The 25137-nt window shown below is 31.2% G+C and overlaps 1 protein-coding gene across 1 annotated transcript in view; it reads right to left on the bottom strand.

Annotated features, from left to right (window-relative positions):
* Nucleotides 1-391, bottom strand: part of LOC145306586 (putative FAD-linked oxidoreductase YvdP) — a 79863-nt gene extending 79472 nt beyond the window's left edge. The window contains exon 1 of the mRNA XM_080148787.1: nt 306-391. Coding sequence (XP_080004913.1) covers nt 306-346 — 41 coding nt within the window. The 5' untranslated portion in view covers nt 347-391. The remainder of the gene's footprint in view (nt 1-305) is intronic.
* Between the last annotated feature and the right edge of the window lie 24746 nt (nt 392-25137).

Raw genomic sequence — 25137 nt, 5'->3', positions numbered from 1 at the left:
TTGCTAGTGGCGCAGCCGCTAGTTGATTATACATCATTAGTCATCGCACTGTTGTTGAAAGCTAACATCATACTTCAAAAAAATTATTTCACCAAACACTTTTATCCTACTCAGGGATAAGACAATGGAAGATAAACTAATTTACATTCCCAATGATGATTAATAAAAGTACCCTCTGTAGATCCTGATAATTGGATCAAATGTTTGTAATCAAACAAACAAAATTCATAAGTTGATTGTCTCCTCCCTCCTAATTCTACTAATGCAAAGGTGCAATTTTGTTAAAATAGATTTAATTTTCTTACCTTAAAAAGGTTATGAAGATAAGTGAGTAAAATATTTCCATTTTGTGTCAAACTACTACTGTGCATTTTAATACATCATTTCATCTGAAAAAAAAATTATAATTTTAAATTTGAAGTAGCTGTTTTTTTCAGTTTTACTTCGAAACTGATCAATATCCGCTGGATTAGAACCGGTTCTTAACCATACTAAAAATCATGTAGCGTATCATAGGTAATTTTCTACGGATAATTAAAGAAAAATCAGAAAATTAGTACAAATACCTTCGAAGCATTAAACTGAAATTAATCTTATGATTTTCTTATTTTACTATCCACGGAAAGCTGACAAAGGCCGTGCATTCAAATAGTTAGTTGTTAGACGGACGTTTTCCAATATACTCCTGGACAAAATAGGCAAAATTGAAGCTAGTAAAAGTGGCTGACTCATAGTATGACGTTAAAAAATTAACCAATGAAGGGCCAGTATACACTGTAGTTGACCAAAGATACTCCAAAAATAGATCTAGTAACGAATCCCATCATCTACAGGCTATCCGTGGCCATGTCTGTTTAAAAGCCAAAGAAACCTCTTTCAACTATGTAACACTTTTCGAAAAAGCTATTTAAAACACTTAATAAATGATAAATTATGGAATATGATAATTAAATGACGGAAAAATCAGAAATTGTTAGTTAATTTTTATTTACAATTATCTGTTACTTTTTGGCTCACTTGCCAAATATTTATCAGAACACAGGGAAAAGAGGGAATTCTATTTAAGAACAATTTTATTTGAAAATTTCATATTATATAAACAAGTATACTTATACAGTCGATTGGGAGTTAGAATTATCCCATCAATTTCAAACTTGGCATGGTGATCGTAAAAGTTAGATACACAGTTTGACACGCATGTTCTTAGACAGTATCCTGTATTTAAGCAATTTTGCAAGCAATTTACATACAATTTTGTATAGACTGTAACATTGATATTATGCATATTAAGCACTGATACTCTAAAAGTGCTTCATTTGTCCTATCGTCTGATTTAGAGCTATTCTTTCATAAATGTTGTCATCCTTGTTTTAAAATGTGTTATAAGAATCGACAAGAAAAAATAATTAATAGCTGATAAATTGAGGAATTGAAACAGCGTATAGTGTCCCATAAAAATAACGTCATATAATACAAATGACCAATGATAGGCCAGTATACATTGTAATTGACCAATGATAGGCCAGTATACATTGTAATTAACCAATGGTAAATTATATACTGGCCTTTCATTGGTTATTTGTTTTGTATGATCATTTTTTATTGGACACTATACGCTGTTTCTAAGAAATCCGTTGAATTAATTTACATATTTAAAGAATTGTTTACTTCGAGTAAAATAATACACATTTTTTTTAAAGTATGATTTTAAATCATATCATATCCCTTTCATTCCTGTAAAAAAGATGATTAGGTCAAGGTTAAAATAATCAGAGACAGGAATATAAATAAGCACTAGGTATGTTTTTAATCTTTTTCCTTCTATTTTATTTCCAATAATGATAAACAAAACTACCCATTATATTAAAATTATTAGTTGAAAAGTTTGGAAAATACAGTTTATGAACAGACCAATCAAAATTCAATAAAAGCACACATTTTTTGTACTAATGAATAAGATAATATAACGATATTATGAAACTTTGGGTACAAATGGAATTTACTGTCAAATGTTCCAAATTAAACAGAAGAATATATGTACTTCTGCTGCTATATCGGGTGATTTTTTTTTATTTGCAGAAAAGGACAGATTTTGGATAACAAACTTTTAGAACATTTATAGAACGGTTGTGCTATCAAAGTGTTAAGTGCAAAAAAACTTGTTTACAATTCATATCTCTATTTTACATTGATATGAAAAATTAAAACATCAATTAGTGGAATATTAATTTCGTACCAACATGGATGTAGATTATACGTGGATATAATGACAGGAGAAAAATTGTCGTCAATTTAGGTTGCAATATCCCCTCGATTTTATTGTTCGGGTCGTTTATCCAGTAGGAGGAAAGGTGATAGGGGAGATCGTAATTTTACCCCGCTACAAAGTTTATTATAGAACATGAAAATCTGGTGAAAGATCCAAGTAATAATAAATCCATATTCGTACCTAGTAAAGCTAAATAAAAAAACACGAATTGCAATGTAATTACTTGTTCACGCCAGGCTACAATTGAATCAAGACAAAAGTAAGTGCCAAGCTCTGGGACCTATGTATGGTGAAATTAGACATAAAACCATGATGATTCCAGGGAAAACCAAAATATTTCAACGGGGTCTTTTTGAGAATATTAGATTTGAAAATTTCAAGTTCAATTTTCACCCCTCAGGAGTTGCCGCATAATCATGACAAGAAAAGCAAAAATTATTTATTTAAAATTTTGAACAACTTTGCTTTTATAAATTTCTTCATAAAACCACTCCTGAAGGGAGTTAATAAATGGCCTTTTTTATCAGTTGCTTTGCTAAGGTCAGGGAAATTCAGCCTTAAATAAATCATATATAGAGAGGTTTTATTAAAGACTTCATAAAAGCAAAGTTGTTCAAAATTTTAAATAAATAATCTTTGCTTTTCTTGTCATGATTATGCGGCAACTCCTAGGGGGTGAAAATTGAACTTGAAATTTTCAAATCTAATTTTCTCAAAAAGACCCCGCTGAAATATTTTGTTTTTACCTGGAATAATCATGGTTTTATGTCTAATTTCACCATACATAGGTTCCAGAGCTCGGCACTTACTTTTGTCTTGATTCAATTGTAGCCTGTCGTGTGTTGTTTAATTTTACATAAAGTCATCAAAAAAACAAATACTTAATATTTAAATACTTTTGTCTAATTCTTAATAAAATTTGCATTAGGCAGATGAAAAAATGACGGAAAATTGGTGTAGAATTACCTCATTTACCTTCAGTTTTCAATTTCTTATATGAGCATTAATTTTCGACGTACAGACTAATTATCTACGATTTGTAAAGAAGAGTAGCTTCGCTGGTAAAATATACATTTGTCAATGATATATTTGTCATGCTTGATTTGTCCGTACTTATTGTCTCTTTACTGTCTGATTATGAGTAAAACAACTTGAAATTATTAAAATTAATTAATTATTATAAAAAAAAATATTGTGTTTCTCCCTGTATTACGATGCTATACATAACTTTTCAGTATGGCTGAGAACAGGTTCTAATCCAACGGATATTACTCGGATTCGAAGCCATACTGCAAAAATAATTAATAGATTAAATTTCTGCAATCAAGCTATCCGTGATTAAAAGTGCATTTTAAAAAGTAGAGCAATCTTTTTGTATGAGAAATGAATCAATTAGACCATAACAAGAAATTCAAACCTTCACATATTCATTCCAAAATATATATAAGCATACAGACTGCTTGCTTAGTGGTGCTACAGCTACTATGGTGATGCGAGATCAACTAAATTTTTGGGTGGCTCAGATGCTTATCATTTATCATGTACGTTGTAATTCATATAAAAGATATTTACCTATACTTATAGAACTAATTAGCGGTTGCGTCCCGAGAGGCTTTGTATTCATAGGGGTATAAATGGGGTATAAAAATAATCTAAATCAATCCCAAAGCTAAAATGGCTTATTTAATCCTGGGAACTATAAAAAGCTTCTCTAAAAATGAGAACTCATTTAGTTCAAACAACTTGAGCTTCAGACAAAAAAATGTCTTACTTCTTTATGAAATAGGATAACTAATAATGAAATAAAATGATTATAACATGATGCCTCAGTAAACCCCCTATGTGAAGCTTTTTTGTTGGTATTAAAATAATTGATTGACCAATCAGCATTTAATAGATTATTAAGGCAACTTTCATTTTTTAACCGCTCATGGACAAAGGTATTGGATTCAAGAAAAAATTATATTTCTATTTTTTTACTGTAAAAATCACGGCCCAACAGCCACGGCTCAGCAGCTTAGTTTTATACTAGACTTAACCCTTTTTCTTAACCCTTTTCGTTTTCAGAAACTGCTGCATATTTTCCGAATCACGGTAATAAACATATAAATCTAGAGAAAAGCACACACACAAACATTAAATGAATAAAATTGCTTGTTATAACATGCTGTGAGGAGAGTAATTTAAAAAGTAATGAGCATTTTTTAGTAGCTACTTTTAACCAGAGATGGATTCATAAAAAAGAACAAATATCGCTGAATCGGCTATGGTAGTTTTTAATGTCATAATAGGGTAAATACAAGACTTTATACAATTTTAGGAAATTTTTAATATGACTTTGAAGATTTTTACAAAAACAATTTTGGTGATTTAGCTACCACAGCCGATACAGCATTACTTGTATTTTCAGAACCTCTCTAAAATACACTTCCTTGTTTATTGATAATTTTCAAACTAAAAGATATAAACGTTTAGCGATTAAATGGCATACCTGTCCAAAATTTGTATGTTTAAAAATTATTTCTTTATGTTATTTAACTAGCTATTAAATTAAATTTCTACTCTCCTGCATTAGATAAAATATAATTTTTAATTACCTTTCTTTTGATTTAATGTGTAAAGAACTATAAAATTTCTTTATAACTACTAAAAATTTTATTTTGTCGTTTTTACAATTAAATTTTTAGAGGATGGTAATAATTTTTCAGAAAAAAGCAGAACGTTGAAGAAATATGTATAAGATATGTTTAAGGACATACTTACATTTTTAGGACTTGATTATAGTGATGCTTCGTTTATTACATTGAACTTTGCGTCCTAGGAATCAGTATTCAAAAAATCAAATAAATCGGATAATTATATCACATAAAATTTGTTGTTAAAAAAGTAAAAATCAACATGTTTAAAATGAACGCATGGAAATTCTGGTAACGATTATTATAAATAAATCATACCTAACTATTACAGGAATCTCCCTGCAAAGTTTGAAATCGATTCTAACATGCCTAAAACGAAGAAAAAAGCTATCCGTTCCTAATTATAGAAAAGCCTTGCTTTTAAAAGAAGAACTTTTCACTTTTTGTGTTTTTTTTTTATTTTAAGAAGTGTAAACTAACATTAACTAATCTACAGCCCTGTCTTCTCTCCAATATTTATTAACTACCAAAAAGAACATTTGAAGGAAAGATTATTTTATCATGTATTGTCCTCTCCATGATTCTCTAAAGTTAATTAAAGCGACAAGTGTTAAACTTTCTTTTTTCTGATGATATCAACTTTTAGCATTTTTAAAAGCGAAGCTTTTCTATATATAGGGTAGGTCCTGTGGTAGTTAGAAAGCGTAGCAATTCGTTACTGGAACGTTCATTATAAAAATGTTGATTTTAAGCTTTTTGACAACATTTTTTGTATGATATGATTATTCTATTCATATGATTTTTGGAATAATGATTTTTAGGACAACAAGGTAAAGTATTATAAGCGAGGCAACTCTATAATCAAAAGTATGTCCTTTTTCTATATACTATATTATAGCACAATTTTGCAACAAATTTATGTACAATTACGTTTTATACCTAGAAATTTATGTTTTGCTTATTATGTTCTGACACTCTACAAGAGTTTTCGTTCGTTTGTCCTTTCTTCTGATTTAAGAAATTCGCTTTTAAAAACGTGTCATCCTTGTTGTATTAAGATTTTCATTGTCAAGTGGAGATTATAAACCTTTCAAAATTGACTTTTATTTTCCAAATTTTTATTTCATTTAAATATTGCAAATTTAAAGAAAAAGTTCTTTTAAACAATATGCGATGTTCTTTCAAACCCCCCATTCCCTATGTGTGTGAAAAAGTACTCAATTCGTTAGAAGAATATGGTTAGCCATTTCATAATCATGCCAAATAGCATAAAACATGTCCAGACAAACCCCTTAATGTATATATTTTAAGTAATACTTTATTATACTGATAAAAGAAATCTTAAAAAAATGTAGCCGTAACTGAACATTTTTTTGACATATTCTAAATGAAGTTTAGAGTTAATTTATTAATGTTTATAATTATTATCTCTGTTCCCATAAACATCAGTAAGCCCTTGATAAAATATGTACTACACACATTTTTACAAGCGAACCATCTCTACAAGTCAATAATCTGAGTTTTCCTTTTTTCCTCTTTCCCACAAATCTCCTTTTTTAGATAAATGCCAATTATATTTCTATTTTAAATATGTTAAAAGCATTCCTTTTTATAAATAAAATAAATTTGAAAATTAAATCGACCTAATAGTTTTAATTGACAGAATGTCGGTATTATCAAAGCCATTATGATATCTATTTAATGCAAAGTAATCGACTTAAACAAATAAAAGGTATCAGAATGTGTTTAGGTTCACCAAGAATGAAAGTTATCTTCCTTGTTATTTGACACTGTTGATATTTAATAACAATATCAAATTTATTCAACGGTCTAATGACCAAAAATTACAAACTACATAACAAGGTTATTCATGCGCATATGTAGCGCAGCTATAGCTGTGTAAACAAAATTTAACCAACATATAATGGTATTTAATAATGCCTAGTAAATATTATTGACAGACGAAACAAAATTTGGGCGCTACCACACATAGTACCTTGTTAAGACCTGAACCACCACCCTCCCCCTATATTTCAAAAATAAATTGAAAATGATAAGGTTAATGTTTCGTTTGTTTATTTATTATATTGTGCAATGCACTCGCAAGCAAAGACACCGCAGATTTACCCCCCCCCCCCCTACTGCAAGAAATGGCAAAACATTGAAAAAACGAATTAATGAAGATATAGAGTAGCTACGCTACTAGTAAAAATGTAGAAAATACTTTAACCGTACAGTTACCAATGGCCAAAAACAGGGAGATATTTTCAGAATTTTAAAACACGTATTTTGAAAAACTAACTTCCCCTTTTTGGTATACTTTTTTTCTTCAAATCAATCAGCTCAAACAGATTTAGAACTGTAAATATCAAATCACAGTAGAAAAGTTCTGACAATATGATAGGGATGGAATAGTTATTTATCACATCGTATTATAGACAGCTTGGAGCGGATAGTAAAATTAAACATAAAAAAATAATTCCAGTTTTGTTTGCCCCGAGGGGCTTAATGACCGGCTTATTGATCGACTTGGAAGCCATACCGAAATATATTATTCTGCATCTAAGTGAACGTACATCATTGTATTGAATACATGTTCCTGTATGGAGAATAATGACCTTTTACTTGCACCTGTCAGGGAGTATATTCAAAAAGGTGGCAAATTAATTTTAATAATTCATAAAAATAATGTTTATTTTCCATTTGGGGACATTCTGTCCTACCGCATCGAATAGCTTTCATAATTTATTTGGGCATGATGAAATTGTCCTGTCGATTTCAAACTTAATCATAATTATGATAATTCTTGTCAGGTGCAATTGAGGAAGCGTAGCAACGATAAAATTATGCTTGAAAGTCCTTATGTTTAGCATGTTGATTTTGTAAAACTTAAATTAAATATCATACAATAGGAATATTCTATTCACTTCATTTTCGAAATGTTTATTTCTGAAACGATTTGGTAGTATCTACAAAGCATAGCAAAACTATATTCAAATATAAATGTAAGTATGTCCATATTATGCATCCTGTGTTTTAGTAACTTTGGGAAAGATTTATACTGATTTTTTTTGTTCAGACTTCTACAAAATGTTAATAAGTATGTCCGTATGATTTCTTGAGATTTACTTTTATAGATGATGTCTTCCTTGTTAAAAATTACTTTTATTACAGTATGCGTTCTTTTTACTAACTGACTCAGGTTTTAGTAAACCATTTACTAAATATTACTTTTAATCATCAACCTTACTTTACAAATTTGAAATAGTAAGTAACTTATTACATTTTATACAAACAATTTGCCAAAACCACTATTTTTTGTGGAAGGGATGTATTTTCTATAAAAAGAATTAATTTTAGGGAAGCTTCTCATAGGTCCAAGGATGGTTTTAGGCTATTTTGTTTTCATATTTAAGTACTGGGGAGGTTTTAAGGTATTTTCTACCCTTTAACTAGATACTTGGGGCCGCTATCAAAGTACAAAGAAGCAAATAGAATAAAAAAGTTTTCTGTCGAATTTAACTTTAAAATATGATTGGCCCAAAAACAAAAATAAATTATAACCGGTTCTGTTCAAAATTAATAGATTTAATCCTTTACTTTATTACTATATATGCATACTAGCGGCTACGCCCCTAGAGGCCTCTAGGGGCACTTAAGGTAGAAGGGGGAAAAGTCGACCGCATCCCATTTTATATTTGAGTTTCAAAAGAGTAAAAAAAATATTTTTTTGCGGGAGGGGTGAAGACACCCTTTCCAAAAATAGTTTAAAACCTTCCCAGGACCTATAATAAGCTTCACTGTAAAGGAGAACAATATCGGTTCAGCGGTTAGCGAGATCCTTAGGGACAGACAAAAAACGCTTACTACTTTATATAATAGGATAATTAAAACTCTACCAAGTTATTAATGTTTTTAATTTTTATATTTTTATGCTTCCCAAATTTGCATTTGCAGCACAGTGGGGTAATTGTGTGCAAATTTAAAAGAAAAATAGAAGCCTTTTTACCCTTTTTAATATGCACTATAAAGAGCTTTTACCAATCCTATACTAACAGGATTCCTGTCTGTTTAGCAATAATTTAAAAGTGCCCACAGAATTGCAATCTGGTTGGTCATAAAAAAGAAGAAATTAATCCCATAATCTCTCTCAAAGTATTAAAGTAAAAATTTATATTTCTTGTACCTTTTCAGACCATATTAATTATAATTGTTAAAAATCGCTTAGCATGACAATATGTTACTAAAATAGTACATATACAGATAAATATTCTAAATAAAAAATAGTACAACAATTTACATCTTAATCATTTACCCTTCTGTCTATTTCTTAGTAAAATTAATTCAATTTATACATCTAACTGTTAAAATAGTTTCATTATAATTTTAAGTGGATACTTTCATAACATAATCAAGCTATTCTCTTAATAATCTTGTAGATTAGAATCTTGTATTTGTCTATAGTAGCACAGAATCAAAACCCCTCCTTTCTCTTTTTAAAAATATTTTTTGAACATCAACCTAATAATACTAGATTTAATAGAATAAAAGCTTTTGGCAAATATTGTCATTCAATCCCTTAATATGACAATCCCTTATGATATGTAAGTAAATGATAAGATGATAAGTTTTCAAAATTCTTAGATTTATCAATAAACAAGGAATATACAATTAACAAGTTGTTTATTAAAAAAGTAATTGATCCATATTGTAATTATATGGTTTCTACGCTGATGGGGGTTGGTTGGCAACTGGAAAATTAATGCATGTTGCCTTTATTAGACATTATCCGACCTTTTCTTCATTTTAAAAAGAACATTTTAAAAATTTTTATTGCAAAAGATATTTCTTAAAACAGCTAAAAATATGTGCATGCTTTTTAAAGCTAATTTAATCTAATAATAGAGAAGCTGTACTATAAATTTTTCCGAATTGTTTGTCTTAATAAAACGTTAAACTACACCTTTTTTAAAAAGTATGTAAGATTTTACTAGGTTTTAAGTATCTTTAAAATAAAGTAACAGGATATTGTCTGTCTGTTTGTTTGTACCGAAGGATCTCGCTAAACCGATATGGTTCACCTTTAACTTCTGATAGGTCCTGTGAAGGTTTATAACTATTTTCAGGAGGGGAACCATGACCCTCCAAAAAGAATTCGCCTCTAGAAAAAAATTAACACCCCCCAAAAAAAATCAACTGCCAAAAGGGATTTTTTTTATACTTTTAAAATAATTTTAAATTAAAATTAGGTTATCAAATTCAAGAGGCCTCTAGGGGCGGAGTTTCTAGTGTTTGAATATAGGAACACTTATTTGAAGAACAATACCGCCTTTTTAAAGATTACTCTGTAAAAATTAAGATAAAAAATTCTGATTTCAAAGTTTAATACAAAATGTACTTTTTCAAGCATTTGTACATCGAGGAAAATAAGGGTAATAATATTATAATAGAATGTATAAAGAAGGTCACAGAGGAGCATAACAAAATGATGGACAGACAGACATATTATTAAAAAAGGACAAATCTCCCCACACTTATGAATGTTAGAGGGGAAAAAGACATATAATAACCTGCCCCCTACCCCCATATAAAAAATTGAGGTATTCGCCAATCTATACAATATATGTTGTACAAATTTAGTAAGAAAATAATGTAATTGAAAATGCATCAACTGCATAACAAGATATTCACACAAAAACTTTACAGCAATGAAAAATCATCAAACTTGCAACTCTTTTTAGAAAAGCTTAATCAAACTATATTCTTTGTAATGATGAAACTTTTAAAAAGTTTTTCTATTATTAGGGTCTGTCCGTCCGTAACAGATAGCTCTCTTTGTTAATTTAGACATGTTAGAAATTGCTTATTGATTACCTATAACAATTAGGTATGATTGTATGGCTGCAAATCAAATTATTCTAGTGACATAATAAAAAGAGTCACATGTGACTAAATAACAAAACTTATAGTATAACTTAGGTACAATAATAATGTACATATAAATTGTGGTAGTAATCCTTAAAGTGGATATAAAGCCATGAGTAACCCTTTGGTTGCCATATGACTTGCACTACTTGACCATCAGTCATCAGGGGATAGTCAACCTGCAGAAATGATCATATCCAGTATTCAGGATGGTTTTATATAGTAGCATAGTTATTCTTTAAGTAACAAATGCTGTTCTTCCGTCTGTCTGTTATTGTGTAATTGTTTCGGAACGCAATGCCTAGCCGTTCTCGAAATCTTATCTCCAAGCCCTCCGAATGACCAACATAGTGAAGTTTACGAATGTGTATTTATTACCATGAAAACAGTGAGTCTAAAACAAAAATATAAGAATTAATTACATAAAATTAATGGTTATTATTTTTGTAGCATCGAGGTTGCGTGATTTCAATTTAATATAAAATATGAATTTTCTAAAAAACTTTAAATTGGCACGAAACATATTAAATCGCATCAGAAATTGATAATTTTAGAATAAAATAATCAATAATATAAAGGAAAATATTCGTATGTCAAAACTTAGCAGTTAAATGGTCTATTTATTGAAAAATTAATAATTTAAATTTCTTCATAAAATTGTACCATTCTACGCTTATTTTCAAGAATTAAAAGATAAATTCTTACCACATATGATGTCAAACTAAGCAGGAAGGCTTATTTGAGATATTCCACACATCAGAGCGCATGTATATTCAAGCAATACATTATTTTCATTCACGTAGCTCCTCACGTGGGACTAATCAAAGGAAAAGTGCGCGTTTCTTTTGTTCATTTACAAGCCACGCGCCACGCGGAGATAGTTAGGAATGCCGCGTAACACACTCATTCTCTAGGAAATTTGGTGTAAGGAAACAGGGATTAATGGGTTCGAACTTGCCAGGGAATACAAGAAATACATACCGAAACACACCCGTCTATTCACTGGGAATCGAACACAATACCTCATCTTTGCAATATGCGTGCAGACAGTGTCCACAAAATCACAATCTCACAACACATAAACCACAAGAGTTTAAAATGTCATGGCCATAAGGCCTAAAATTGGTTATGGTAACTTACGAACACCACAATAACTCAAACCGACTCCACTACCACATAAGGATAGGAATAAGGAATGGGAAAAGCATTCAACATTCATGAAATGCACATTTACCACTCACACATCTCATTATATCATGGCCTCATAATCTCAGATAAAATTAGAATTACAGACCATGTAATTGCGAATACATGAATTAATAATCAATAGTACCTAAACTTCAATTAGGTACCTACATAATAAAATAGGTAAATGATTTTTAAACTAAAAATCGCATCAATAATTAAATAATCAACTCAAACTTTTTTCATCAAAAGAAAGAAAGATTAAATAATGACATTTTTTCTACTAAATCTTTTTGCTAGAAAAGAAAAGTAAAATTGCATAAAAAACTTCTCAATAATTAGAATTTTTCTCCGATGGAAAAATACTTGCTTACATCTAAACATTTTTCAGATAAGATAAGTAAGATCCTTAAATCTAAACATGTTTTAATAAAATAGATACTTAAATCTAAATAAAATATGACTGTAAAAAAAATCATCAAACTTCGGAAAATTAAAATTTCATAATTTTAATCTTCGTGAATCAAAATTGCGTAAAATTAAAATTGCAATTGAAATATGCTAATTAAATTTACCAAAATAAAACAAAAGCTCAATATAAGAAAAGAACTTCTCTAAATGCTGAATTTGCAATTTCTCTCTGTTTTAAGAAGAAAGCAACTTATACATATTCAAACAGTCATAATTAAGGCAATTTGGGGCCTCAGTCAGAATGAATCCCTCAAGATACAAACTAACAAATCCATCAAATATTAATAATGCCATGTTCCAGCTATCCTGTCGGACGTTATGTCTTTCCATCACAACTTTTGATACTGCATAATTTCTAACAGGATTTCTGGCGCAGGGCTACATCAACTGAACAAACATAATTAGTGATGTTTAATTCAAAACAAAATAAAAGAATCATGAAATAATTCAAAGAAACTTTTAAAATCATCAATCAAAGCAATCGAAATTAAATAAATTATCTTATGCTTTAGTTTTGCCGTTCTGCGGTATGTCTGGCCGAGGAAACAGAGCTAAGATACACCGTAGAGCGGTCTTATTAAGCTTAATTCTACGATACTCAAAGAATCTACTTAATTCATCGGCGAAAAAAATCTGCATTTTTTCTTTAGGTACATCAGTTCAAAGGTAAATAGTAATAATTTTAATATGCATGTAATATTAAATTATTTATGTGATTATAATAAATCATAAAGAAATATTTAAATGATGTAAAAATCTCATTTTGTTAATTTCTTATCATATCAAATTTCAATCCAACAAGGATAAAAATGTTTATATCTGCGTAGGTACCTAGGAAATTTTCCGCGAAAAAAATCCCTGGTCCCGGAAAGACTTAAATCATTGAAAAAACTTACGTAAACGTATAAAAAACTTAAGTTTGCATTTCAAATGAAAAAAAATCTTGCATCGATTTGAAAATTTAAACGAAATTGTATGAAAATTTGCGTTACTTACAAATCTTAAGAAATGGTTAATTTCTTTTTACAAAAAATACTATTGAAGCAGTATTTTAATATATGCGATAAAAATGAAGGTAGAGTTAATTTAAAATATGCATAGTTTATCTTAAATTAATTCTGTGATATTAATATAAAATAATAATCAATATTTTAATAATATCATACATCGTGTTCATTATTATAAATGCTTAAACATGAACGAAAATATATATACCTAGGAAAATAATTGCTAAAAGTATTTTCTCAAGGTTTAAAATTGTCCGAAATCGCTAGGTACGTATATTACTACGAATCTCTGCTCTCGGAATGAAAAAAAATCTTTACGCGTGGATTAATAGGAATCCCAGCTCCCGGAGTGAAAGAAAACTTTTGTACATGAATTGTTAAGAATCTCTGCCTCCGGAATGAAAGAAAATCTTTGATTTGCTTACAAATTTAAACAAATATCTTGATTTTTTGCGATAATCTTTTAAAATAATAATGAGGAATATTTTAAACATTATCATAATAATATTACATGTTGTGTTCTTTACTTTAGTGCATTACTTCATATGAAAATCTGAGAAATAACATTTTTTAAGTAAACGTGAACCATAAAAATACGTCGAAAAATAATTTGTAAAAAAAATCTATTTTTCTCAATTTAAATTCTGCAAAAATCATTTCACGAACTTTTGCTTTTCAAAATCATACTTAAAGAAACAAAATCTTTTAAAATCTGCTTTAAAAGTCTAAACAGTTTTGTAGAATTTTTGTGCTTAGGTATGAACAATAAAATTAGTTGAATAATGAATACTTATTCTTTACAGAACCGATTTAGGTTCCTTTAACAAGCTCAACATATAACTTGTAATATCTTTTCTTTGAAGATCATTTTCACATAAATAGTTTATGTTGTAGATTAGATATGTGTGGTTTGAAAATTTTCAATGACTTTCTGGCGGCAACACCCGCCATATTTCCACCCGCCATTTGCAGGCCTCTTACCCTGTGTCGGGCGGCAAGGTTGGCAGCAGCCAAGTCGATTCTTGATTCATGACAGCACCAGGGCAAGTAATAAAAGTGTGACTGTCATAAAACTTAGAATCATCTATCGGCTTTTGTCCGGCCGGAACCGAAACTCCCGTCGGCTCTTGTCCGGCTGGAACCGAATCATTCAGCGGCTCAACACCCGCCGTAACAATATTATCAACGGCTACAGTATCGTCACTAATATCATCAGGAATAACTGCAGCACAACTAACATCATTATCAATATTAGCCACGGCAACACCCGCCGTAGCCATGTTGTCAACGGCTGCGGCACTAGCAGAACCAAAAGGTTCATCAGCAGCGTTACAAGCAGAACCAACAGGTTCAATAATAGCATCACAAGCAGCACCAACAGTCGGCTGCGGCTGAACATCTGAGCTTTCTGGTTTTAAAAACCCTATAGCTTCACTTTCCAACTCGAAATTTGAGCAGACAACATACCTATCCTTTGCTAATCCATTAGCACTAACAGCAAAATATCCAGATCCAAACAGGCTGGAGTAAAGCATGGTTTCTCCTACTGAACGTTCAGAGTAGGGAAACATCGACGGGCAGAGGTGCCCAATGAGCAAATCAACCTGCCCATTAACCAAAGTAAAATCTTCAGGTTTCATATCAAACAAAACAGCTGCCTCCACAGGATTCATGGAGCAGATCGCCTCTTCAGGACCAATGAGAGGCACTACCACAGGTTCTAATATGTGATAATTCTTGTGTCGATCAACTAAACATAGCTTGACCGTCGGGAGACGTTTAACTTCACCATCAGCTAGAGAAATTCTTGCTGAACGTCCAGTAAAAGGTAACTGAAGTTTATTAACAAGTGACTGGGTTACCATTGTGGTAGTTAAACCAGTGTCCCACATGGCGTTCACTGGGACCTTCTGGCGATTAATGTCAACGACGTCTAATTGTTGTAACATTAACATTAGGTTCGCCTCAGGGGAAGCATGTGCTTCATAGACGGCGGCAGCCATATCAACACTCTCATGCACAAGGTTGTTATGGGCCTGACCACAATTGTCCACTTTGCAGCCGCCTATTACATCTGCCTTCGGGCAATCCACAGATTTATGCCCTTTCTGCAAACAAATCCAACAGCATCCAGCACTCTCCACAATACTCTTCCTGTCTGGCACTGACAGGTCATGAAATTTTGGGCACTTGTAAAGTAAGTGCATATCATTACAGCCATTAACAAAACATGACTGTTTCATCTTAGATTTACCAGGTTTACCTACGGCGGTAGCGGCTGTCGCAGGGTTACCTTTCTTCTTAGAGGGGGTGTCCATATCAGTCGAACACCTCATTAAAATGGCGCCCCGCTGTTCTTCAATAATCTTTAACAGCTTTGGGACGTTTGGGACATCCATCGAGCCCAATGATAAATTGAGCTTATCTTGAAAATCACGTGGCAACTTCTTGGATAACATCTCAAGAAGTATCACGGTCAACCACTGGCTGGTGGTGACCTCATCATCTTCATCATCTTTAGTCAGCTGCTCCAGCTGGCTAATTGCACCACCAAACTCTGCTAACACAGTCACAATCTGGTTGGAGTCCGACGGTTTAGACTTCTTCTCCCATTGGTTGAAAAGGCAGAGCATCTGATGTGTCTTTGACTTGAAACGCGCGTCAAGGTAAGCCCACTGAGATTCATGCGATTGAATCTGAGTTAATTGGAGTCTCAGCTCTTTATTTCTACAGACCTTCTCACTGCTCAACAATAACTGTAAATACGACGGGTCTTGTCCTACAGTAAGCTTTTTAAAAGTGTCTTTAAAACTTACGTAGGATGCTTCCAGGCCGTCGAAAGATGGAAGAAGACGTTCGTCGACACGATTCATATATCCTGGCGTGAACATAGAACCGGCGGCGAACTGTGATGTGCCAAACGGTGACACAAATGGCGATGCTGTCGAGGCACCCGCCGTCGTCGTGGGTGGCTTCACAGGTTCAAGCTTAACCTAAGCCAGCCGTTTCATCAAAGCAGACAAAGTGTTTATAATTGCATCAGGCAAGGGAAAATATGGCCCTTTAATAACTTTCACAATCTTCAAACATCGATCATAAAGTTCAGCCTGATGGTTAGGCAAATTATCACCAACAACATCAACAACACTTTGAATGTCACTAAGCTCTTCTATAGCATCAAGAGCATCTTTCAAGGCACTATAGTCTTTTTGTACAGTAACTATATCAGAATAAATGTCACTAAACTCATCAAGCTCTTGGATTCTCAAACCAAGCTTGCTAAAACCGCCCATGATGCTGTCGAACGTTTCGAACTTGTCGTGGACAAGGATTGACTCCTTAGTGAGATGTCTAACATTAAGTTCTGAAGTATCACTGACCAACTTCATCACTCTATTTAGCTCACTGGTTAGGGCATCAACGGCTGGACGCAGCCGCTTACTCAATTGTTCACCTTTATTCTTTTTAGGACCCATGATTGTCACTAAAGTTAACTGTACTGATTACGACTATAATAATGTGTGTTAAGGTATCACAACCAACACATTCATCAAAACTTCACAGATTCTTCTTAGCTGCATCTGTTCTGTCTTGTTTTCATTGTTTTGGAACGCAATGCCTAGCCGTTCTCGAAATCTTATCTCCAAGCCCTCCGAATGACCAACATAGTGAAGTTTACGAATGTGTATTTATTACCATGAAAACAGTGAGTCTAAAACAAAAATATAAGAATTAATTACATAAAATTAATGGTTATTATTTTTGTAGCATCGAGGTTGCGTGATTTCAATTTAATATAAAATATGAATTTTCTAAAAAACTTTAAATTGGCACGAAACATATTAAATCGCATCAGAAATTGATAATTTTAGAATAAAATAATCAATAATATAAAGGAAAATATTCGTATGTCAAAACTTAGCAGTTAAATGGTCTATTTATTGAAAAATTAATAATTTAAATTTCTTCATAAAATTGTACCATTCTACGCTTATTTTCAAGAATTAAAAGATAAATTCTTACCACATATGATGTCAAACTAAGCAGGAAGGCTTATTTGAGATATTCCACACATCAGAGCGCATGTATATTCAAGCAATACATTATTTTCATTCACGTAGCTCCTCACGTGGGACTAATCAAAGGAAAAGTGTGCGTTTCTTTTGTTCATTTACAAGCCACGCGCCGCGCGGAGATAGTTAGATAGGAGGAATGCCGCGTAACACACTCATTCTCTAGGAAATTTGGTGTAAGGAAACAGGGATTAATGGGTTCGAACTTGCCAGGGAATACAAGAAATACATACTGAAACAGTAATGATGCTACCAATTAGGTTCTCTCTCAAGTTAAAAAAATATAAACAATAAAGAATTTAAACACTCTCAAATTTACTTTTTCTGTCTGTATGTCCGTCCGTAACCCTATAGGGGGGAATGGGATTTTCTCGGCTTATATTTAAATTGGACCGCTGATTTTTTGTTTGAAATCACTTTTTTAGTCAGTCAGTATATATTGTAGTCTATATGCATATATTGATGGGTTTATCATTTAATGTATCATATCTTATTTATTTAACCACCACTGAACATCTGTCATATAATCACTTTGTCCAGCCATAATTTTTGTACTTCACTACTTATGAGTGCTGTCATCCTTGTTGTTTTATTTGGGTGAGAATGTGAGAGAGAAAACAGGACTAAACTAAAACTTATTTCTGATTAATTTATCGTTTATTATCTTAGCCCTATCTCCCTTTTCATCCACACTCGTGACTTTGCAGTTGCAATAACAAGCTTTAGCTGTCAAACGTATACTCAGAGACATAAGTTTTTATTTTTTTGTGGTAGCGTAGTAGCTACTCAATAATAAGGATACATAAGTATATACTATCAGCTTTGGCCCCCTCCCCCCAAAAAAATTGCTTAAAACCATTACAGGACTATTGGTATATTTCCTGAAGAGTAGAGCACAAACGGTTCAGCGGTTACCGAGTTCTTAAGCTTTAGACAGACAGACAGACAAATTAAGAAAATTAGCAACATTTTATTTGCTTATGGACGATCTTAATTTTTTTCCTTGAATTTTGGTTTTTTATTAATAGCTATAATTGTCCTTGTGGTAATTATTATAGGTCAAGCATAACATTAAAAATTTTGATTCCTAGTTTTAGCATTTTTCCCTAAAATCAATCCACCTTGGCACTCTAATAAGATAAAAATGGTTTCATATCAACCTAAAATACATAGAACACCTAAATTAATAGGATAACCATTGAAACAAAATATATTTATACTATGTCATAAAAAAAATTACAGAATATTACACTGTTATCACTTGCAACAAAAATAATTATAAAAGTATATATGTATTGTATATATAATATTATAAAAAAATATACATACAATATATATTCTTATAATAAAGTAACAGGATGAGTGTATGTCTGTGTGTCTGTCTGTCTGTACCGAAGGATCTCGCTAACCGCTGAACCGATCGGGTTCTCCTTAACAAGGTATCTTATCATAGGTTCCGGAAAGTTTTATAACTATTTTGGGGGAGGGTACCATCATCCTCTCAAGATAATAAAAATCGAAAAAAATTTCAATATTTGAGAGACTTAAACGAAACATAAAGAGATATCGTAGAATTTGAAAGCAATAAAGAGGTATCATAGAGACTTGAACAAAAATACATTTAAAGTACCTATAGAGGCCTCTAGGGGCGTAGCCGCTAGTAGTATAATATTATATTAAAATTATATTATAAAATTTTTAAAAAAATTCTTCATGCAAAAAAATGCTTGAAACAAATTAGTTTAGATGAAATAATACTAAATTGAAATAAAATTATGTCAATTTTTTTTATCAGAATCTTATATGTAGCCTACGGCACTTGGTATATGTGCTATGGTGCTATTGTCCCATCCCTCCAACAAAGGAGAAAGATAAGAGAAGGATAAACTAGTAAAAGCTCATAATAATTGTGGACAGAGATATTTACACTGAAAATATTTTACTGTTTATGTTTAATACTGCCATATGCCAACATTTCGAGGCAAGGACGTCCAAGCTTTTTTATTGGGTGGGGTGGGGGGGAGTAAAATTTACAGAATTTTCGGCACCCACAAATTCTGGGGGGGTGGGGGGTAATAACCCCTCCAACACCTTTGGACGTCCATGTTTCAGAGCTTACCTTAAAATTCTAAGATGCTTAAAAGATGGGGGAAAAATAAAAATTACAAAATAAAAACTTAAATTATTAACGATCAATTTTAGAATACTTGTTTATGTTCCTGTGCACGCCTAATTAGGCAACCAAACAATGAAGAAAAAAAATTGAGCCTGGCTATTTTATCACCAAAAAAATTGAGTTACCGTATTATTATGGGAGTATAGGGTGTCCTAATTTCATGAAACACTTTATATTTTTCTAAAAAATAGGCTAATAGATCTAAAGGGATTAGACAATAGGTATAACTTTATGATAAACAAAATTATTCCTTTTGTTGATTATTGGTTAAATGAAAGATATTGACAATGCTAGTTTAAACCAACCAATAATGATTTAATAAAATTACTCAAAGTTTTTAAGCTTATGAATAAGAGAATGTTATTTTGGGTACAAGTTTATTTTCCCAGGGTTCTAAAGTAATATGACTATGGCTGATAATTGATGTACATTTTCAGTGATGATACATCTTCAGTATATTACTACTAATGGTTGAAACGTTTAGACACTTAACTTAATGAACCAACTAATCACTTAAATTCCAGTTATTTTTAAACCAACGAATAAGAAAATGTTATTTTAAAACTAATGTGATAAACTGCCCAATATCCCCTCCCTGGGTTACCAGAATAACGGGAGGATGGGGATGCCAAATTTCTAAAAAAAAAATTTCCTCTAAAACTAAGGCTATATTCGCATAATCTAAAATACATTTGATTTATTTCAATCGAAGCTCAGTTTTTAAAATTATAAGCTCCGAAGAATATTAATAAATCTAAACAAAAAAAAGCTATGCTTTCAATTTCAAGTATGCCGCTAAACTAAACAAATCATGTGTCCTTCCTTGTCAAACAACATCCAATAATATGTTGTTTTTTTTTCGAGAGACATGTGATTGGTTCTTTTCAGCGGCAAATTCAGAATTTAAAAAAATAGTCACCCTTGTAAACTTATCGTCATTTATAGATCAGCAAAAGAACGAACGAATGATACCCAAATTAAATAGTTTCTACGATTATAAAGGTGCTTACATCAAGAGATATAAAAGGGACAATCTAATCTGATGATTTTGTTATCACATACATCTAGCTGAACACATACATACATATATTCCTATATACTATTCTAATCATAATATTGTACCTTTATTGTAAAATTTAGAAATTAGAACAATCATTAATCTTCAAAAACATAAAGATGATTAAAACCGTTTAATATAAATCCCCGTAGATCTGATATAACCAATTCATTTTGACAATGAAACATCAGATAAACTTATTACACTTTGTATTATTTGCAAGATAGATAGATAGATAGAGATAGATAGATAGATAGATAGATAGATAGATAGATAGATAGATAGATAGATAGATAGATAGATAGATAGATAGATAGATAGATAGATAGATAGATAGATAGATAGATAGATAGATAGATAGATAGATAGATAGATAGATAGAGGTTAAACTATACGTTCTCATAAGAACTAAAAGGCTGTGGGTTGAATCAGAAATATAAGGACAGGTCACTGCAAGAATATAAATCTAACTCGAAAATTTCCAGAAAATATCAGATAGAATCTGCTATTTTTTTATTGGGAGAAATATAAATTTTACCCCCATTGACCTATGCCTGAATTTCTGGTGTCGGATGCAAACCAACAAATCATTCTGCAATGTCCAACAACGAGTACTGTCTGTATCAACCATTTATAGTAAAAAGTAGCAAAATTTCTGTTTTATAATGTTGAAAATAAGGCGTGTGGTTATGTTGTTTAAAAAGACATACAACTAGAAAGTGTGACGAAGACCAAACTGCATTATTTTTGTGTCACTTTTGATTTCTGTGACGTCATAAAATGAGGAAGATGAGAGGAGAAGTGGGAAAGAAAACCCCTAAAAAAGAGATTGAGAATGCAGTTTGGTCTTCGTCGAAAGTGTGTCAAAAATAGCCACATTTAAAAGAAGCTTTCCAAAAAAAGTTAACTCAAAAGTTAATCTTTGGCGTATTACCCTTGTCCTCAAAACTGAACCACAATGCAATGCATTGTACACTGTTAACTTTATATTGTACACTTTAAAAAGAAACCAGGGCAGCCTTTTTAACAAAAGAACAAGTAATCAATACAAATTAAAGACTTGGGGGGGGGGGGGGGGGAGTGTCAACACAGTTATTACATTTATAAAAATTTAAATATCCCTTTCATATAAACATTGTGTAAAAACTAATGTTAATGTTAATGTTGATTTTAGTCCGCGAGGAACTTAAAATCTGTCGATATAATGTTGGCTATAACCACTTTTAAAGAAATTCTAAAATAGCATGTCGATATTATGTCAGTTATTACCAATTTTTATTAAAGCGATATAGTCGACTTAAAGCCTTGAAAAGTATATCGATAAAATGCCAGCAGATTTGAAATGGGATATCTAATGAAAAAATATTTTTTAGAGTGATTTAAAACAAAAAGATAATGTCCAGAAAAGTGTACAAAATTAAAGAACTTAAACAAAATAACAACAAATATAAAAAAATAAACATAAAGAAATAATTTTAGCCAGAAAATCGAGAAATAGGATATAGGGTTTTTTGCGCAATGAAAAATTTACATAATCATGTTCTTTATTTTATTTTAAACTAGAATAAATGATCAAAAGTTATTTTATCTTTGATATACCTATCACCTATTCCATGAAGAAAAATCGGAATGATTTATGGTTATAATTACTGGTAATATTTATCAAATGATTATCACTAAATCATCTTTTTTTAATTGTAAATATTGCTTTCACTATTTCAGTGTGTTTTCACTTCTGCATTACCTTAAATGCGCATAATGTTTATGTTTAAAAATACAGTATAGCATAAAAATAATGATTTTCTAATATATGGCAGTAACGTATCTAGTCTATCGATAAAGAACACTCTGGTCCGATTAGTTGTACTTTTCAGAGGAGTTTGATAAATGAATTATGCTGGTTTTATGCCATTCTCTGACCTTCTCTTTCCTAATGGTTTGGGCCAAAGCAACTAGTACATCCTAAAGTATGACAGTGTAGCAAAGGGCTAAAATACATTTGTGGGAGAGAAAAAAACTACATTAAAACTATACAGTATGGGAAGAGTACATACGTATAGAACCTAAGCATAAAAAGTTGACCCCTTTTTCAGAGCCCTTCCCCTGTAAATATAAAAAACAAGGATGACAACCTCCATAAGTAACAAAGGACAAAAAAATTATGCATAGGAATAAGAATAAGGGGATTTAAACAGCATTTGTTGTAATCAAAATTGTAGCTTTATTCGAGAAAATATCATGAAACTTTTCTCATGTATATTTATATAGACTGACAGACTCGAAGATAAAGTAAATTACATAATGAATGCTCATTGGCATAGGGAATCTACGAAAATTCACAAAAAAATAAGCCACCTATCTTGAATATCAACTGAGAAAATAACTTTTCCTTTCCCCTTAGCGTTACAAACTGACGGACTGACTCAAGGATAGGGTGACGAACGGAAAGACAAAGTAAACTATAACGTGTAGCTTCACTACTAAAAAGTGTATATGACCCTGAATACCACAGTAGAAGTTGTAAAAATCATCATTGAGTCATTCCCTAATGAGCATTTTAATTACATTGGACAAAAATAGTTTTACTAAAATGTTAAATCTAAAGTGAAATCTATTTTTACAATATGTCTTTTTCTCGTGAATTTATTATTTCTTATAGATCATTAGATCGTGCTATTTAAAAATGAGAAGCAATAAAACAAATAGTTTTGTCTATGAAATATTACTTTTTACATAAGTAAAGTGTTTCTTTTTCATTTGTGTTAGCTCTGAAATCTTTGTTTTTTTTCTGTTGAGTAATTTAATTTTTAAAAACTATTTATGTATTATTTAAATAATGCCTAGTTGTAGTGCTTTAAATCAATGTCAAGCTTTCATTATTAGAGTAGCAGTTCATGGTATGTAAGGAATTTTAGAAAATTAGTGACAAAACTATTATATGATATATTTGAATGCACTTTCTCACAGGGATCTAAATGTATAATTCAATGGCCGATGAATTGAGATACTTCCCCAATAATAATACACAAAATCACTCCTTCTATAGATCACTATTAGTGGTTGAAACGTTTGGCCACTCTACATGATAAGCCAACCAAACTAAATTCAATAAAAGTCCCAACAGTTGTTAATCTAACGAAAAAGAAAATGTAATTATTTACTTTATTAGTGTAATAAGCTGCCTAATACCAAATCCCTCCTTGATTTCTTTTAAAGGACGAACAATACAAATGAGTAAAGGGTGAATTGTTATCATCTGAACTTGGTAGTGTAAATGTTTAGTGAAATGACAAATAAAACTTTGCAGACTATGTATTTGTCATCTGTGCTAAAAAGCAAAAAAGAAGCTATTAAAAAAAAACTTTAAAGTAAAAAAAGATTAAATGTAATCATTTTTCAATCCGATTTTACTCTCCTGCATATATGATCTATAAATCATTATTGTTTAATTGTTGAATAATTTAAGATTATATTACTTTTATTTTTTATGTTTGTTTATTTCCTCGACGTCTACAGGAGCCCGATGGATATCATGAAAAATAGCCTAAAACTTACAAAACTATCTATAAAGCTGCCCTGATAAATTCAGACAAGCATTTTCCTATGCCTTTTGCTTTGAAGAAAAAAAATCATCTTACTCCGGGCTCTGTATTCAGAGGGCACAAAAATAGCCTAGAACCATACCCAGACTTATTTGAAAAAATTAAATAGTCTAAAACCCTCTCAGAGCCTTTATAAGTCTTTACTGTAAAGAAGAACCATATCGGTTCAGCGCGGCGGTTAGCGAGATCCTTCGCTACAAACAAAAAAAGCTTGTTACTTTATATTATAGGATGAAAGTAGATTTTTATTTTTGTTAAATTTTCTTTCATGTTGTTTTCATTGTAGGTAAAAAAAAAGGATTATATGCCTCAAGTAGTCAATATAGAAAATGTATCCAAAAGAAAAATAAAAAGTTCATTTTTTGTACAGGCTCACAAAGTGTAGAATCATTGAATGATAATCCAGGGAGGAAGTGGAGGGGTGGTTTAGTAAACTAGTCCCCAAAGTTTTTATAATTACGTTTTCATATTCGTTGGCTAACGAACTGTGGGAAATTTTATTGAATTTTGATTCGTTGGTTCATTTAGTTAAGTGTCGATTGTTTGAACAACTTATTATAATCTACAAAAGGGGTAATTTTAAGTATCATTATTGATGATTTACATTGTCTTATCCCTTTAGATCCCTGCAGTGAATGATAATCTCTCTGTATCTTCACGATAGCCTGATATCTAGTTGCCGAAAGTGTACGCAGTTTCCTGGGTGTTTCCTCATCCTAGCTCAATATTTACTACT

The sequence above is a fragment of the Acartia tonsa genome, chromosome 14 (genome assembly GCF_053477335.1).
Source record: "Acartia tonsa isolate MP-2025a chromosome 14, ASM5347733v1, whole genome shotgun sequence".
NCBI lineage: Eukaryota > Metazoa > Arthropoda > Copepoda > Calanoida > Acartiidae > Acartia > Acartia tonsa.
Note: the sequence above shows the minus strand (reverse complement) of the source record. Positions and strands in the feature narration are given on the sequence as shown.